We start from the raw sequence: 19,217 nt of genomic DNA on the forward strand, positions 1-19,217 counted from the left end.
AGATGAAATTGGAGTTATTGGAAGGGAATCTGAAGTATCAAATATATTGGATAAACTACTTGCCCTCAATAACCAAAAAACTCTAGTTGTTTTACCCATTGTTGGTACCGGTGGGTTAGGAAAAACAACTCTGGTGAAGGAGATTTTCCATCATGAAACCATAAGGAAGAATTTTGATACTTTTATATGGGTATGCGTGTCTCATCCTTTTAAAATCAACAAAATTTTAAGAGCAATCCTGAAATCCTTGAATCCTAAGCTTGATGGCTCAGATGAAAAGGAAGTCATTCTTCTGAAGCTCCAAGATCTACTGAGTGGAAAAAAGTATTTTCTTGTGCTTGATGATGTTTGGAACGAGGAACCCATTCTCTGGACTGAGTTGAGGGCTTGTTTACTAAAGATCAATAAAAATATGGGAAGTGCTATAGTTGTGACTACCAGAAGTGATAAAGTTGCAGAAATTATGGAGACAAAATACAGACATCATTTGAGTCCATTACTAGATGATCATTGTTGGTCGTTATTTGAAAAATGTGCATTTGAAAGTAAATTACCAGTAATTTCTGATGTCATTCAAGGAAAACTTGTTAAAAAATTTGGTGGCATACCATTGATTGTGAAAGTGTTGGGAGGAATGGTGATATCATGCAAGAATGATGAGGAATTGCAATCGACTTTGGAAAAGCTAGTGAGAATTGAATTGTCAAAGGAAGATCTTATTTTATTCACAATCAAATTAAGTGTGGACCGTCTACCATCTTCTTCATTGAAACAATGTTTTACCTACTGTTCAAATTTTCCACCCGACTTTTTCTTCGATAAAGAAGAACTTGTTCAAATGTGGGTAGCACAAGGGTTTATTCAGATACCCAATGGAAGCAATGTAACAATGGAGGATATTGGAGCGAGATATTTCGATATTTTGTTGTCTCGCTCCTTGTTTCAAGATGTTGTCAAGGATGAGAGAGGAAAAGTTGAATATTGTAAGATGCATGATCTTATATATGAGGTCGCATGTGCTATTTCAAATGATCAACATTGGAGAGAGGACCTTGTAACAGATGGAAAATCTCATGATGATGAAGTTCTTTTGATCCGTCGAAGAAGAAGAACAGTTTATTGTTGTGAAAATGTACCATTTGGTAATCAAGTTAAGATCACTAACTTCATTTACTTGCGGGTTTTAATTATTAGTGGTGAGTTTGTAACTGAATTGCTTGATACAATTGGTAAATTGAAACATTTGAGGTATCTTGACATTTCAAAATCTGGAATAAGTGAGCTCCCAAAATCAATTGTTTTGCTTTACAATTTACAGTCTTTGAAGCTTCGAAGGGGTATAAAGCTTCCAAGGAAGTTGAGAAAGTTGATCAACTTAAGGCATTTAGAATTTGGTTGGTGTAATTTAAATCAAAGTCATCAGATGCCTAAACATTTAAGTGGAATGACTCAACTTCAAACGCTTTCTATTTTTGTAGTTGAGTCTGATGAAGGATATAAGATTGAGGAGCTTGGACCTTTAAAAAACCTTAAAGGTCAATTAAGTCTTCTACAACTCGAGAAAGTCAAAAGTAAAAAGGAGGCCATGGCTGCAAATTTAGTTGAGAAGGAAAACATTACTAATCTATCTTTTGAATGGAGTTTTAGTAGAGAAGACTGTGTTGACAATGATTTGAATGTGTTGGAAGGGCTTCAACCACACATAAACCTTCAAGCATTGAGTATTGTTCACTTTGCAAGTGAACTTATGCCTAGTGGTATTTTTGTTAAAAACTTAATTAAGCTTCGGCGAGTTTTGCATAAGATGTAAAACTTTACCAATGCTAGGACAGTTGTCCAAACTTGAAGTTCTTTACATTTGTAACCTAAGAGGTGTAAAAAGTATTGGAGACGAGTTTTACAGGAATTATCGCGACAGTAAAATTTTATTTCCTCAATTGAAAGCATTTGAAATTTCGAATATGGACACTTTAGAGCAATGGAAACATGTTGGTACTGTGACGAATAGTACAACTTTTCCTAAACTCGAAAGCTTAACCATTCATTCTTGTCGCAAACTAACGAATATTCCAAACATTTTTGCAACGCATAGCCCGAGGTTGGAAGCTGACACTGTTAATGCAAGGTTATTTTCAAGTTTTCAAACTCCTCCAAACCTTCGATCTCTAAGCATTTATGATTGTACAAGTTTGGTAAAGCTGCCAAACTGGTTAGAATGTTGTAGCTCGCTCGAAGATTTTTGCATATGCAACTTTTGTGATGATATTTCCTTTCCAAATTTGCAATATATGCAAAAACTCGTCTTCATTAGAAATTGAAAACTTTCATAATTTGAGAGAGGGGCTCGACGGTATTCATAACTTGAAAACATTGAAAGTTAAAGGGCCAATGGAGGGTCATGATTGGAGTCGATTCATGCCCTTCAATTCACTTGAAGTTCTTAAGTTGCATGAAACAGGAACTAATAGTTTAACACAACTTCCTCGACAGCTTGAGCTCCTCACTTCATTAAGATCCTTGCATATTGAGAGTTTTAATGGCATTGAATCTTTGCCAGAATGGTTGGGGAACATTACATCTTTGGAGACGTTGAAATTATGGTATTGCAGAAATTTGAAAAATTTGCCCTCGAAAGAAGCTATGTCAAATCTAGCTAGATTGAATTGTTTGGAAGTGTATGAATGTTCCCAGCTTGAAGTTGGTGACGGTAGTGTTGAACGGGAAAAGGTTTCGCATGTACCCGATGTTCATGTATTCTAAAATAACTATTTTATATTTGTTTCTTTTCTTTTATATATATATATATATATATATATATAATTTTAATGTTTTCATTAGCCTAAGTAAAATTATAATTGTATTCTTTGTACTTTCTTTGTACTTTAAAGATTATATTGATTCTGTTACTACAATAATTACTACAAGTTAGTGTTGAATGGGAAAAGGTTGATTAGGTTTGAAAACCAAATCAAAACTAAAGTGAAAAATAAAAAATAAAAAAACAAACTAAATCAAGCTGCATGTGAAACGTTTTAGTTCATCATTTTATCTTTATTCAAATTATTATTCTATTTTATGTTTAGACATTTAATTATGAAATATTTAGTTTTTTTTTTAATTAAATTTCTATGTTACCATACTTTAATAAAAATAAAATAAGAAAAACCTAACTTTCTAACCAGTTAGAAAAGAAATTGAATCAATATATGAGTGATAAAATTAATATTTAGTTTGAATTAAGTTAAAAAAAATGTTTGGAACTAATTAGTATGCCACTTAAAATTCAACAACTAGATTAGAAAGTTGTTCTTGATTCAACTAATAAGCCACTTAAAGTTTAGCTAACAAGTCATGATTCAAATTTGATCGTGACTAAAAAAAGAAAAAGAAAATGAAATAAATAAAAGTATAAAATAAAATAAAATAAAATAACATGAGAAAATCCGAAAAAATTAAACAAAAATAAAGATAACACCAAAATGAAATAATAAAACAAAAGTTCGATTACAAGAGGGCGTTGTTCAATTTATTACAGATAACACCAAAATGAAATAATAAAACAAAAGTTCGATTACAAGAGGGCGTTGTTCAATTTATTACAAACGGAAAAAGGGTTTGCGATACAATTACAAAATGAGATAAAAAAAACACTCAATTATAGAAATGAATTGATGCTTTGTAACAACCCCTTTGTGACAATGTAGCTCTTGGATGCTTTTCCACCTCAACCAACAGCATTCCAATATCTGAAAACAAAAATAGAAATAAATAAATATATAAATATACCAAATATGCTCTGATCGCATCGTTGATCTAGTAAGCTACTACAGGCTTTTCTCTAGACTCTAAAAAGCTCGGGCTTATTTCTAAAGCTATTGGAGCATTAGGATTTTAAACTAGACAACGAGATTTTATCTTACGTGTTGTTCCAACAAAATAGAATAGTTTTGAAGGAACTCAATTACAACTTATATTATACTTTATTAGAGAGCAGTTGAACTTTATTTATGGAACTAGTACCTCTTATGCCTTTCTTAAAAAAAAAACTCCAAATCTATTGATACCATGTAAGACCTATAATGCCGTGGAGAATATAGGATTGAGGGCAGCATAAAAAGTCGGAGCTAATAAACTTGAGCTAGTAGAACAAGTTACTCACTTCATAGTAACTTTAGGAGAATGATTAGTAGACTTGGCCTATGAAGTAACCTTGAGAGAATTATTATTAGACTCGGTAGAATAAATTACTAACTTATGAAGCAATTATAGGAGAATTGGCGGTAGTTGCCAAATTGTGGACCAAGTTCATTTGCTTCTTTTACTTGTTTCAATTTATTTTGATCCAGGGTCACATCCAACCTTTGGTATCAGAGCCAGGATGTTGAAACAAATGTCATCACTATAGAAAGTCACTTTAGGAGAAGTGACAATGATAAAGAGAGGAAAAGAGGGGAGTGTAACGCTCCAGTACTCGCTACTCACGAAAATTCGGACCGTGACCAAAAAGAAGAAAGTAAAAACAAACAAAAATATAAGAAAAGAAAAAAGAGGAAAAGATAAAAATACTATTTAATTAAAATAAAAGAAGGGAAGTTTTGTTTCAAGATATTAAACGGGATTCAAATATAAAAGGTGTAACGCCCCGTTAGGTTATATATAATAATAATAATAACAACAACAATAATAATAATAATAATAATAACAATAATAATAATAATAATAATAACAATAATAATAATAATAATAATAACAATAATAATAATAATAATAATAAAATAAAAATAATAAAATAAGCAATAAAAAAAAGTAGCTGACCACCCCTCTCTTAATCTCTCCACCCTACCCTAAAATACCTCCTCATCGGTCATCAATAATTCTAAAAACAAAAAGATTTTATGGGGAGAAGAAAGGCAGATAAATCTTCTGGCAAGAAAGACCATTTTATGGAGAGAAAAAAGGCAAATAGATTTTCTAGGAGAAAAAAAAGAAATAATGGAGGGATGATTAGGCAGATAATTGAAGAGATGTCATTTTAAAAGGTTAATAGTCAAATCTACCTTTTCCTTTTATTGTATGGAAGGATATTAGTATGTTGCAATTATTTAGATCTGAGTTAGAAATGATAATATCTTAACTCAAGAATCAATTAATATTTGGTAGGGGAAAAGAAATACAAACAAAGACGAGAAACTGTAAAAACAAATCAAACAATCAAAAGAAGGGAAGAGAAAAAAAAAACTAAAAAACTAAAAAACTAAAAAAAAAAAGAAGAAAAAAGAAAATTAAATCCATCTAAAATGGTTCAGTTAGTTGCATAGATATTTTTTTAGGAAAGAAATGAAAATCAAATTCGATTGAAAATAGCCAGTACAATAGGCAGAATTAAAAAAAAATGACGATTACTGATATTATTAGGAAAGAAAACAAAATCAGAATGATATTTTTAGGAAAGAAAAGAAAAAATTCAAAATCCTTTATCGAATTAATTAGAATCAGATTTCCACCTAAAGTTATTTTGATTTTACTCGGCAGTTAGAAATCATATCAGATCTTTGAATGAGATCATAGATCTTCTCCTTTATACAATTATTTAGAATTAGATTTCCCCTTCACTTACTAAACTGTTAGAATTAAATAGGAAAGAAAAGAATTAAACAGAGAAGAAAAGAATTAAACGAGAGGTTTGGAAAAGAATTAAACTGAGAGAGCGGTTTGAAAAGAATTAGACAGAGAGAGGTGAAGAAAATATATATATATATATATATATATATATATATATATATTTAATTAAGTACATAAAAGAAGAAAAGAAAAGAAAGAGGTAAAGGAAAGAAAATTATATATATTTAACTAATTAAATACAGAAAAGAAAAGAGAGCCAGTGATGGAGGAAAATGGAAGATTTGGTGAATAGAAACAATTTCACAGAGTAAATACATAGAGTAAAAAAAAGAATAACGAGATATATATATATATATATACAATACTCATAAAGTCTCTAATGCTCACATGGAGTTTAACACATGGACCATTGTAAAATTTAGAGAATTGAAATTGATGTCATGGTTCATATAGGTTGGCTCGGATACAAAGAACAAAACCGAACTTGATAAATTAGGGAATACTTCGGCTAAGGCCAACCAGGTGAGTGGTCTTACAATAGGATAGGCTAAAAATTGTATGAGTTATGATGATGTATGAACTATGTCGTACGATGCGGCATATGAGTTATGATGATGTGTGGGTTACGATACTTGATGATGTTACTTGATATGTTTGATGCACTTTGTGGCAATATGATAAGTATGATGATTGCATGATGTTTACCTTAATATGATGATGTTTTTCATATTGAGCATGCTATATGATGATGAGTGTCATATTGCATCATGTCGTTAGATCGACATAGGACACAACCCTAAGAGCGTGAAAATGATATTAATATAAATATCCACAAGTATGTGTTACTTAGAGTAACAAATAGATGAGATTAGAGGGTTGTGTCAGAAGATACATTATGATGGATTTAGAGGGACCTCATGCATATTGTATGTTCATAAGCATAGGGCTACTTCCCCTAGAGATGATGAGTGCGGACGCGCACCATATGATGAGCGCGAATGCGCACAGGTGCGAATGCACACAGATGAGGGTGTTCATGAGGCGCATGACACTATGGGGTTCCGCTGACCTCCGGACGTCGCTACAGATTAGCTTGACCAGAGGGTCCAGGGGGTGTGCGAGCGCCCTTGGGATTCACACTCGCACGTGTGAGTCGTGTGTAGGGAAGTACTACACATCCAATTTATCCGAGACTGGAGGCCACCCCTAAGATGATCAGAGATAAGTCCCTAAATCATGATTGCATGTGTTTGCATTAGCATGGCCCCTATAATGGGGCCACTTATTGAGTATTCTTTGAAATACTCAGGCCGTGTGCCACATCATTTTTCAGGTAAAGACAAGGCGCACTTGTACGGAGGACGGCGACATCACGAGCAGAGACTGTGGCACGTGCATAGGGTAGATTCATATTTAAATTTCTAGTCATAAGTTAGAATAGGTTGTTTTGCATTTCATTGTTTTAAATTATTTTGTATTTGTTTTTTATTTCTCTAAATTTCAGTATGTCATATTTAAACACGTAAGACCATGGCTGTGTTTTCCACAAAAGAAGTTGTTTTAAAAGTGTTTTTGAATTTTACGTTATAAATTATGTTCATGTAAGAATTATATTTCTGCATTATAGATGAGCATGAGACGTTAGTAACGACTCTGAGTATGTGAAAATTTAGGGTCGTTACAAAAGGAATATACAAAAGACTCAAAAAGATGGAAAATGGATTGACGCTGCGGAACGACCCCCTCTGTGACAGCACAGCTCTCGAACGCTCCTCCATCCCGACCGTCAGTCAGCGAACATCTGAAAAAGATAGGAAAACTTGGATGAGTATAAAAATTATACTCAATAAGCCACCTACTTATAGACTCTTCATTGCATCCCAAGATTAACAGGTTCCCACGTGGTTCTAATTGGCTCTAGGACATCTGGTGTTGGTCTTATCCCATTGGGGCTTCTCTGGTTCTCTGTCTTTTCTTGTAATCCCTAAGAGCTCCTTATACCGAGCTGTAATCACCGATGTCTCTCTATGAGGCGCTACCTCTGCATAGCATTCTGAGACTATATGACATCTTATCTAGGGGTTTGCTGAGTACCTCCTAGGCCCATGATAGTCCCCCTTATTGGAGGTGCAACCCAACCCTTTCCCATGTAGTTAATGGGTTGTGCGACATGGGGACACTTTAACCATGTGAAACCGCTAGGAGCAGTGAGAACTGATCAGGAACCCTTGGTCATCCCACAAAGCTATTGATACCGTTCACACAACTAGCAGCCTAAGAACACTCCTAACGTACTTGATTTGTTGTGGTTATCTGTTAAGCTCCCATGGAAAGGTTAGATCTAGACTCAGTGTCACTTATAACCACGAATCACTAATCTTATCTTATTAATGGGTCTTGGAAAATAACTAAGTTTGCATACAACCATCATCTAGCATCATCATACATATTTTCTGCAAACTAAACATACATGCTCAACGAGGCGATAACATCCATCAAGCACCTGATCGCAGAGTTCCCAAATTCACATCCTCCTTTCAACACAAATTAAACATATGCATATATATAGCGGAAGCTTAAAGCATAATTGCAACATTCAGATAATTCTCATAATGCTTCACATAATACACTCATACTCATAATAATTGGACTACCTAAATTCATTCATGGAAAGCAACCACCAAAGGTAAATTCACCAGCGAGCATTCATGTCAAGCGATTCCTACAAGTATTGCTTTCTAAATACCATGTGGACTCACATGATTGACGTGTGCCCTTTTGTTTAACGTTCCTGTGCAAATAGGTGTCTAAAAATATTGATTTTTCCCAATTAAGTCCTAAGTCACATAAAAATATGATTAGAATTGAAATCGGGCAAACAAAAGTCGAATAGGATGGGTAATAGTACCTCAAGCGCTCCCATGCGCCACCACGAGTCACCACGCGCCACTACGCGTCATCATGCGCCACCAAGTTTTATACTTACTTATGGAGTAACCTTAAGAGAAATATTAGTAGACTTAGTAGAATAAGCTACTAACTTATGGAGCAACTATAAAAGAATCGGTAGTAGTTACCAAATTGTGGATTAAATTTTGTAATTGAGAATTGACAAGTTAAATAAATAAATATATTTATTCAATTCAAATCGTTTATGAATTAGACAAGAGCATGTGAAAGACAAAGTTGAAAGGAAACAAAGGATGAAATGACATGGTGTGAGCTGTTACCCACCCAACAATTGTTTTAAAAGTCGAGTCATCTTCCATATCAATTACGAATTTCGAAAAATAGTGGAGGCCTTGATAGATTATTTTATAAGGATTTTCTTTTTGAATTTTCCTCTAAACCAAAGATGTTTGTGGATGAATAAGAGAGTGATATCATCCATATCATGTTGTTACAAACATCTTTGGCTATGCTGAAATGTTCAATTTGTATGTATTCTAGATGTCATAGGTATGGAAATTCTAATTACTTTTGTTGGAGTTTTCTTACTCAACCTGAGTAAAAGTGTAATTAGTTTATGTTTTCACCCGAACAAAATTAAATTTAGTATTTTTACGATCAGTATACTTATAATCTCACCTTAGCTTTTAGTCAACTTGTTATACGAATAGATTTTTAAGATTATCTGTACCAAGGAGTTGAATCAATAACTTCAATGAAGAGCGGCATAAAATTTTACAATGAAAACATTTTGAACCAATATTTTAAGTCTCTCAAGCAAATGCATTCGACAAAAAATTGTCTCAGTTTTTCTAAACTGGTTCAAATGGGCTCTATTTTTTCCTAATTTTGTTTCTAACAGAGAAATTGATTTAAATAGCACGTCTTTGAATGGTTGAAAGTAGACTACTTTAGAAAATAAAGTATTAAATGTCTTTTCAACCTTTTAAAACTTTTCAAACATGAATTATTATTCTAACTTTTGGTTGGAACCCACATTTGGTCATGTCTAGATGTTTAATTGAGATTAATATGGCATAGGAATTCAATAAGAAACTCTTAAAATTTAAGGATTCGGTGTGAGTTAATAAGCTTGACTTAGTAAAAGAAGTTATTAACTTTCAGAGATATATTAGAAACATCTAATAGTTATTGATTTGAAAGTTTAGGGAATTGATTATGAAATCTCCACTATAAATAGGTATGTTATTTACTAGAAAAAAATTAATGAAGCAGATATGCTCAAGGTTACTCTATTCATAACCTCTCTCCTCTCAAGTTGTTTTCAAGCTTCAGTTATTTGTTTCTGACATATTGGATCGTGAGTAATTTCCAACACTATTTTCTCGTAGCGCAAGCCATCCTAAGAAAGTTGGTGTTTTACTCGATGAGCTTGCTTATGAAGAAGTTTGATGCAAGATAGAATCTGGAAAAGGTGTGATGGTAAGTAATTTCGTTTCATCATCCAAAAACATCAATCTTTTTCGTCTCAAAATGGCCAATGAAATCAAAGGTGTAGCTAAAATGTTACATGAACATGACTCGAGAAAAAGTTGCGTGGGATTCATTGCTACAACATCTAAAGAAGCTCAAACTAATCTAAGCCAAATTGTAGAGATGAACTCCTTTCCCGATAAAATTAGAGTTATTGGGAGGAAAATTGAAGTATCAAATATAGTGGATAAGTTCCTAGCCCTTAAGAATCAATAAATTCTAATTGTTGTACCCATTGTTGGTACCCGTGGTTTAGGAAAAAAAAAGCTTTGGTGAAGGAGGTTTTCCATCATGAAATGATAAGGAAGAATTTCGATACTTTTATATGGGTACGTGTGTCTGATCATTTTAATATAAATAAAATTTTAAGAGAAATCTTGAAAACCTTAAATACTACTTTTTGGTGGCTCTCATACTTCAATAGCAACAAAAACTCTATTTTCTTGTGCTTAATTATGTTTGGAATTTACATCTCAATCTATAGAATGAGTTGAGGACTTGTTTGCTAAAGATCAATCAAAATGTTTAAAGTACGGGGAGTGAAAAAGTAGCAGAAATTATGGAGACAAATTATAGACATCATTTGAGGTACTTACCAGATGATCATTGTTGGTATTTATTTGAAAAATATACATTTAGAAGTGTATTACCAATAGTTGGTGATGTAACTTGGGAAGAACTTGTTAAAAAATTTGGTGGCAAACCCTTGATGGTGAAAATGTTAGGAGGAATGGTAAAATCATTCAAGAATGATGTGGGACGGATAGAATTGCATTACAAGATGAAAATCATATTTTATCTACAGTCAAATTAAGTATGTACCGTCTACCATCTTCCTCATTGAAACAATATTTTGCCGATGGTTCAAATTTCCCACCAGACTTTCTCTTCTACAAGAAAGAACTTATTCAGACCTGGATAGCACAAGGGTTTATTCAACTATCCAACTGACACAATGTAATAATGGAGGATATTGGAGCAACATACTTTGATATTTTGTTGTCTCGCTCATTGTTTCAAGATGTTATCAAGCATGCGAGAGGCAAAATAGGCAAAATTATATTTGTAAGATGCATGATCTTATACATGAAGCCACGTGCACTATTTCGAATGATCAAAATTTGAGTTCAAATAAACATCTCAAGGTGAGAAAGATCTTTCGATTAGCCAAAAAATACACTCTATTGTACTACAAATGTAGCCTTTGACATTCGCAATAAGATCACCAACTTCATCTACTTGCACGTTTTAATTTTAGAATTTATAAGTAAATTGTCAAATTCAATCGTTAAATTGAAACATTTGAGGTATCTAAACATTTCACGAACTTTAATAGATGTACTCCCAAAATCTATTGTTTTACTTTAATATGTACACCTTAAAGTTTCGAGAGAATACAGCTTCTCACTCACATAGTTCGAGAAAGTTATTCATTAATTCTTGTCCCAAGTTAACGAATATTCCAAACATATTTCCAAGCTAGGAAGGTCCTCCAAAATTTTGATCCCTAGAGATTTATTTATATGGAATTTTGACAAAACTACTAAACTCATTAAAACCTAGCAGCATGTGAAGATTTGTGCATAGCCTACTTTCTTGAGGATCTTTCCCCTTCAAATTTGCAAGGTTTTTTGAGACTTAAATTACAAGTTCATTGGCCAAAGGAAGAATTATGATAGGGAGTCCATTCATAGACTTCCATTCACTTTCAATCGACTTCAAAATCTTATATCGTGAAACAAAAACTAAATGTTTAACACAACTTCTTAAACAACGTGAGCATCTCACTACTTTAAGATTGTTGCCTGGTGAGTCTTTTAATGGACTTGAATCTTTGTTAGAATGTTTAGGAAACATTACATATTTGGAGACATTGGTGATAGTCAAATGCAAAAATTTGAAAAGCTTGTCATCGAAAGAAGCCATGTCAAATTTTACTGGATTGAAAAAATTCACAGTGTTTCAGTGTTCCCAACTTGAACATGGTGAAGGGAGCTTTGAACTGGTGAAAGTTTTCCATGTAGCTCGTATTCATGTATTCTAAAACACTTATTTACGTTTGTTTTTCTTTTTTTTCTTTTTGTATTTTTTTTAATATTTACATTAGTCTAAGTTAAATTATAATTTTATTCCATGTATTTGAACAATTGTATTGACTTTGTTTACTACCGTTTTCACGATTCAGTTTGAAAGCATAATCGATTCAATTAAATTATTATTATTATTTATTTTTTTTTGTAATTTTGGTTTCGATGGTATTTATAAAAAGCTGTATTCTTTGTTTATATCCTCTAATGATTCTCTTGATAACATTTTGATTATTGTACCAAGTAGCGTGGATGTTCATCATTTTATCTTATTAAAGTAACAAAGGCACACATTATTACTGTATTTTGTTTGAAGTTTTCGAGGTTCACGAATTAACATTTTCTAAATAATGCATAAATGAATAATTTAGACCTTACTTCCTTGGAAGAACTACAAAATATTATCATAAGAGAATTTTTGTGGAGTTTTGGTGGGGGTGGAAGGGTTGAGGAAGATAGTGAAAGTAAAGGGTGAGAAAATTGGTCTAGCATGGGGCTTCGAGAAAGAGCTCTCAAAGACGAGTGTATGAAGATAAAGGTGATCCTCACCACACATATGATGACCTTGCCTATATGAAATTGACAACCGATGACCTTGCCATTCTCTCCTTAGTCAAAGTTCTAACCTAATTTTCAAGATGTTCTCTATTGCTGGAGAGAGACTCGAATGGTTTGTGATTTTTTGTTTAGTTGCTGAAAAACAATTGAGAATTGTTTCAATCTCTAATGATTGAAGTATCAAAGAGGGCAAGGTCCTGTAGCACTAGTCGATTTTACCGATAGTGATTTAGCTGGAGACATTGACGATAGAAAAAGCACTGTAGGAATGACGTTTTATCTCAACGAAAATTTATTCTCTTGGCAATCTCAAATGTAGCGAACTGTGGCACTATCATCCTATGTGGCTGAGTTCATGGCAGCAATTGCGGTGTCGTGCCAAGCATTGTGGCTGAGAAATTTGTTGAGTGAAGTGACTATAAGTGAACTAAAGCCGGTAACTCCCTACGTCGAAAAAAAATATGTGATTGCACTATGAAGAATCCAGCATTTCACGGATGCAGCAAACACATTGACACTCGCTTCCATATCATTCGTGAGTGTGTTCAGATGAGAAAATTTTTTGTGGAGTCCGTATGTATTAGAGAACAACGTGCATATTGTTATTTTTGGCCCCTTTATTTGTTTTGACATTTTTCGATCGTGGGCCATTAACAACACTCTATGGATGTGCCATGGTCTCGAACTGCAGTGTCATTGTCAGCCGTACATGTATGTCTTGCCTTTACGTGAAATAGAAGTATTACGTGGCTTGAGTATTTTAAGAAATACTCAGTAAGTGACCCCTATCGCGGTTAAATGCAAACAGATACAATTCAGGAGTGGAACCTATCATAGCAGTCTATTTCTTACCGCAGCTATCATAAGTGGGCAATTGAATGTGTACTTAATTTTCCTACACACGGCCCACATGTGCAAGTATGGATCCACCAGTCAGTTTAATCACCTCCTGGGCTTTTTTAAGTCAAGCGGGCATTCTCTAGTAGGTGTTGATGTCGGACACATATTAGGAACAGCGACTGTCATGGCAGCAGTATAGTAAACATAATGATCGTTGTCCTATCTTGTAGTGTACTCGTCCATACTAACGTGAAAGGAGAGAGGGTATCCACCAATGCATGATCACACAATAATACATGAAATCCCAACATTTTCCCTTTTTTATTATCATATACTACAACTCTGCCAGCATCTTTCTTCATATCATATCATTTATCGTATCTTCCACACATGTATCAGGGTTGTTTTTCATGCCAATGTGTCATTTTACATGTCAATCATATAATATATCATTCATGTTCCACATATGTTATATCATATCGTTTTCATGACTTTAGACGTAACAATTCACATAATACACATATCACATCATATCATATATCATGACAGTCACATAACATATCCTCAGCATGCCTTCATCATATCATATCTCAACCTATCATATCATAAATTCATTGCATACAACATAATATTCACGTATCATATCATATACATATCATTTCATAATAGTTTGCATATATGGGCATATGCTTGTGAAGCCACATGTTATCATTCAACATACAATTATAATCAAACCGATGGTAGGGTCACTTACTTGGTTGTCCTAGACCGAAGCTATTACGACCCTTTGATGCTGGCTTAACGTTGCTCTCTGAAATTTAATTTTGTCTAAGGAGTCCAACATATACATTAGAATTCTACTATGGAAATTAAATTACCTAATTTTTTATAAAATAATTTCAATTTATTCCTAATAATTTAAACTAGCTAATTTTATATAAAATAATTTAAATTTACTCTCAATCATTTAAACGAGCTAAGCCTAATTATGCTGGAATACTTTAAAATTAACTAAAAAATTTAAATTATTTTGCATAAAATAATTTAAACTTACTCTTACTAATTTAAACTACTAAACTTAATTACGCATAAATACTTTAAACGTGACTCCAAAAATTTAAACTAGCTAAAAAGTTGTCGTATTATCATTGATGAATTGAAATGTCGAGAAACCTTCCTTTTATACTAAGGTCAACCCCGATTCCTCGTTTTTAAGCAATGTGAGACATTCCCTCCTTTTTTTTTCTATTTATTTTCTTTTAATTTCAAAATTTTGTGTTATTACATTTTTATAGTATTTTTTTAGTGTAAGTCGACGTGGTGCTTCGAAGTCTCGAAAATCGGACTATGACAAATATATTTTTTAATTGATTCTTTAAAATTTTTGAAATTTTCATTATTTTTATTTTTGAAAATATTTTTTCGAAAATAAGAAAATAAAAAATCTACCAAAAAAAAAATCCAAATATATGGTTTGATTTGATTGTGAAACTTCTTCTTACTATTAAAATCAATTATTTTAATGATTTTTCCAAAGATGGAAATGAGATTGGACTTTTATAATTTTTTGTTTGGTAAGTTTGTTCTAAATTTCTATTTTACCCTAATTAAAAAATAATAGAACTTTCTATTTACTTTAAAAGAAAGTGAATCGGAGTGATGAAATTAATATTTCGTACAAACAAGGATGAAAACTTGTTCGAGAATCAATAAGCATGCCTCATAAAATTTATCAAAACCAGTTAGAAAGATGTTCGTGATTCAACAAATAAGCCGCTTAGAATTCAACTAACAAAGCGAGTGTCACGACCCAAATTTTGAGCCATAAAAGTCCAGATCAAAATTAAAAAAATTCGAAAAAATTGAAATCAAAATAAAAACAACACGAAGGTTGATTACAAAATAAAAATAAATTTATTAGAAACAAAAAAAGTTTAAAGATTTTTTTACTTTTTTATGTGGCTTTTTGTTTTGTTAGGTTATTCATGTTTTACTAATACGAACAGGAGAGTACTTTTTAGCTGACCATTTGTGCCATCTCAATATTTGCGGTCACAATTTGTTTTAGACGAGAAACATAACCACAGTGTTTTTCAGCAAAATCAAATTGGAAGCTATCGTTCTCTCTGTTGTTTTCTTTGGCTTCGGTTTTTTTTTTCTTCCAACAAGTTTTTTCGGCTATTTCTCCTCGTCAAGCAATTTCCTCTCAGAACGATTTGGTCAGTCCAAAGACATCTAAAGTTGAACACCCAAATAAAAATTAAAACGAGGAATAATATATATATTTTTATAATGATTTGTTTTTTAAAATATAAACAAAAACAAATTGGATGGAAAAGAAATTGTCCCATTTTTTTCTAAATTGTTTCAATGGACTCTGTTTTTCCTAATTTTGGTTTGAAACTGCAAAATTGATTTAAAAAGCCTAAAAATATGGCCCCTACTATAAATCTTTGAATGCAGACATAAAAATAAAGTCTTAGAAACGTGGTTTCCTTGCTTTTCAAACATCCATTATTGTGGTTACTGTTTCTTTGGAGGCCACTTTGTTAAACATGTCCTATAAAAGGAGGTTAGATGGGATTTCTGTATGCTTCATTCTAACACACACAAATCCCCCAGAATTGCAAACTTTGAGACGATACAAACATGGCGGAGTTCCTGTGGACCTTTGCCATACAAAAAGTGTTGCCGAGCAGATCGGCCTGACATGGGGATTCAAGGAGGAACTCTCAAAGCTGAAGGACTCTTTACTCATGGTGCAAGCCATCCTAAGGGATGTTGATAGAATGAAGGCAGACCTTGAATCCCAGAAGCTATGGGTGAAGAAGCTTGAAGATATCGTCTTTGAAGCTCATATTTTACTCGATGAGCTCGCTTATGAACACGTTCGATGCAAAGTGGAAATCGAGAAAGATAAGGTGGTACGTAATTTCTTTTCATTCTCCAAAAATTCCCTTGCTTTTCGTCTCAAAATGGCAAATAAAATCACAACTATTTCTAAAACGTTGGATGAGTTTATTTCTACAAAAAGTCCATCCCTATGTGTTGCTACAATATCCAATGAAGCTGAAATTGATATTTACCAAACTCGAAAAACGGACTCATTTTCTGATGAAATTGGAGTTATTGGAAGGGAAACTGAAGTATTAAATATAGTGGATAACCTATTTGCCCTTAAGAATCAAGAAACTCTAGTTGTTTTACCCATTGTTGGTACTGGTGGGTTAGGAAAAACAACTCTGGTGAAGGAGATTTTCCATCATGAAATGATAAGGAAGAATTTCGATACTTTTATATGGGTATGTGTGTTTGATCCTTTTAAAATCAACAAAATTTTAAGAGCAATCGTGGGATACATGAAGCCTACATTTGGTGGCTCAGATTAAAAGGAAATCATTCTTCGAGAGCTCCAAAATCTGCTAAGTAACAAAAAGTATTTTGTTGTGCTTGATGATGTTTGGAATGAGGAACCCATTCTCTGGAATGAGTTGAGGGCTTGTTTGCTAAAGATCAATAAAAATATGGGAAGTGCTATCGTTGTGACTACTAGAAGTGATAAAGTTGCAGAAATTATGGAGACAAAATACCGACATCATTTGAGGCAGTTACTAGATGATCATTGTTGGTCTTTATTTGAAAAATGTGCATTTGAAAGTAAATTACCAGTAATTTCTGATGTCATTCGAGCACAACTTGTTCAAAAATTTGGTGGCATACCATTGATTGTGAAAGTGTTGGGAGGAATGGTGAAATCATGCAAGAATGATGAGGAATTGCAATCTGACTTTGGAAAATCCAGTGAGAATTGAATTAGCAAAGGAAGATCTTATTTTATACACAATCAAATTAAGTGTGGACCGCCTACCATCTTCCTCGTTGAAACAATGTTTTGCCTTCTATTTAAATTTTCCACAAGACTCCATGTTCCTCAAAGAAGAACTTGTTCAAATGTGGGTAGCACAAGGATTTATTCAACTACCCAATGGAAGCAATGTAACAATGGAGGATATTGGAGCGAGATATTTTGATATTTTGTTGTCTCGCTCCTTGTTTCAAGATGTTTTCAAGGATGAGAGAGGGAAAGTTGAATATTGTAAGATGCATGATCATATATATGAGGTTGCATGTGCTATTTCAAATGATCAACATTTGAGAGAGGACCTTATAACCGATGGAAAATCTCATGGTGATGAAATTCTTTTGATTCGTCAAAGAAGAACATTTTATTGTTGTGAAAATGTACCCTTTGGTAATCAAGATAAGATCACTGACTTCATCTACTTGCGCATTTTAATTATTGATTATGAGTCCATAACTGAATTGCCTGACACAATCAGTAAATTGAAGCATTTGAGGTGTCTTGACATTTTAAAGTCTTGAATAAGTGAGCTCCCAAAATCTATTGCTTTGCTTTACCATTTGCAGACTTTGAAGCTTGGAAGGAGNGACATTGGAGTTGTCGGAGTGCAGAAATTTGAAAAACTTGCCCTCGAAAGAAGCTATGTCAAATCTAACTAGATTGAATCGTTTGGATGTGTATAAATGTTCCCAGCTTGAAGTTGGTGAAGGTAGTGTTGAACGGGAAAAAGTTTCGCATGTACCCAACGTTCGTGTATTCTAGAATAACTATTTTATATTTGTTTCCTTTCTTTATACTTCCTTTTTCTAATGTTTTCATTAGCCTAAGTAAAATTATAAAGGTATTCTTTGTACCTTAACAATTGTATTAATTCTATTACTACATTAATTACTATGCTTTCTTGGTTGATTACGTTGAAAACCAAATCAAAACTAAACTGAAAAATAAAAATAAAACTAAATCAAGCTAAGCTTGTTTATATCTTTAAATTGTTAAGAAGTGACGGGATAATATGTTACGAACATGAAGAACGAAGATTCAAACTTGCAATCTATGAATGGAGATCTTGCCGCTCTAGTTATGTTAACAAATTTTTATTAATTTATCGATTGGTTTATTGATTTTTTTTTAAAAGTATTCAGCAATTTAGAATATATTATGAAGATTTAAATATGTAGGTTTTAAAAAATTAGTAATGTTGTAATTAGTTTCGTCTAGCTTTGAGTACATGGATAACTTTTTTAAAAAAATTGAATTGCAATCAATTTCAACCTCTTATTTTTCAACCATCTTGCACTATTTTTTTTTTTCCAACCAATGTATATGGTAATTGAAATTGAACTGAGGAAAGGAGTAAATGTGTAAATATACCCAATAAGAAATACTTGTGGCCCATGATAGTCCTCCTTATTGGGGGCACGACCCAACCCTTTTCCATGTAGTTAATAGGTTGTACGGCGTGGGGACACTTTTTCCATGGGAAACGACTAAGGAGTAGTGAGAACTGATCAGGAACCCCTGGTCCACCCACGAAGCTATAGATACCGTTCACACAACTAGCAGCCTAAGAACACTCCTAAGGTACTTCATTTGCCGTGGTGATCTGTTAGGCCCGAAACGTTATATCTAGACTCAGTGTCACTTCTAACCACAAATCGCTAGGCTTAACTTATTAATGGGTCTTCAAAAATAACTGAGTTTGCATACAACCATCAACTAGCATCATCACACATATTTCCTACAAATTAAATATATATGCTTAATGGGGCGATAACATCCATCAAGCACCCGAAGTGCGGAGTTCA

General features: G+C 33.1%; 3 protein-coding genes across 3 annotated transcripts in view; all 3 read left to right on the forward strand.

The window, feature by feature from the left end:
* LOC111440071 (putative disease resistance protein RGA3) overlaps window positions 1-2,760 on the forward strand; it is a 6,434-nt gene extending 3,674 nt beyond the window's left edge. Inside the window, exons 2-4 of the mRNA XM_023077453.1 lie at window positions 3-1,806; window positions 1,871-2,114; window positions 2,215-2,760. Of these exons, the coding sequence (XP_022933221.1) occupies window positions 3-1,806; window positions 1,871-2,114; window positions 2,215-2,760 (2,594 nt within the window). The remainder of the gene's footprint in view (window positions 1-2; window positions 1,807-1,870; window positions 2,115-2,214) is intronic.
* Window positions 2,761-16,084: 13,324 nt separating this feature from the next.
* On the forward strand, window positions 16,085-17,630 carry LOC111440068 (probable disease resistance RPP8-like protein 2). Its single transcript, XM_023077451.1, has one exon. It carries the CDS (start codon window positions 16,106-16,108, stop codon window positions 16,937-16,939), a length of 834 nt encoding a protein of 277 aa, XP_022933219.1. The 5' UTR covers window positions 16,085-16,105; the 3' UTR covers window positions 16,940-17,630.
* Window positions 17,075-17,362, forward strand: LOC111440072 (putative disease resistance RPP13-like protein 1). The gene has a single exon (XM_023077454.1). The coding sequence runs from the start codon at window positions 17,075-17,077 to the stop codon at window positions 17,360-17,362; it is 288 nt and encodes a 95-aa protein (XP_022933222.1).
* Window positions 17,631-19,217: the final 1,587 nt, after the last annotated feature.

This window comes from Cucurbita moschata, unplaced genomic scaffold, assembly GCF_002738365.1.
Source record: "Cucurbita moschata cultivar Rifu unplaced genomic scaffold, Cmos_1.0 Cmo_Scf00134, whole genome shotgun sequence".
Lineage (NCBI taxonomy): Eukaryota > Viridiplantae > Streptophyta > Magnoliopsida > Cucurbitales > Cucurbitaceae > Cucurbita > Cucurbita moschata.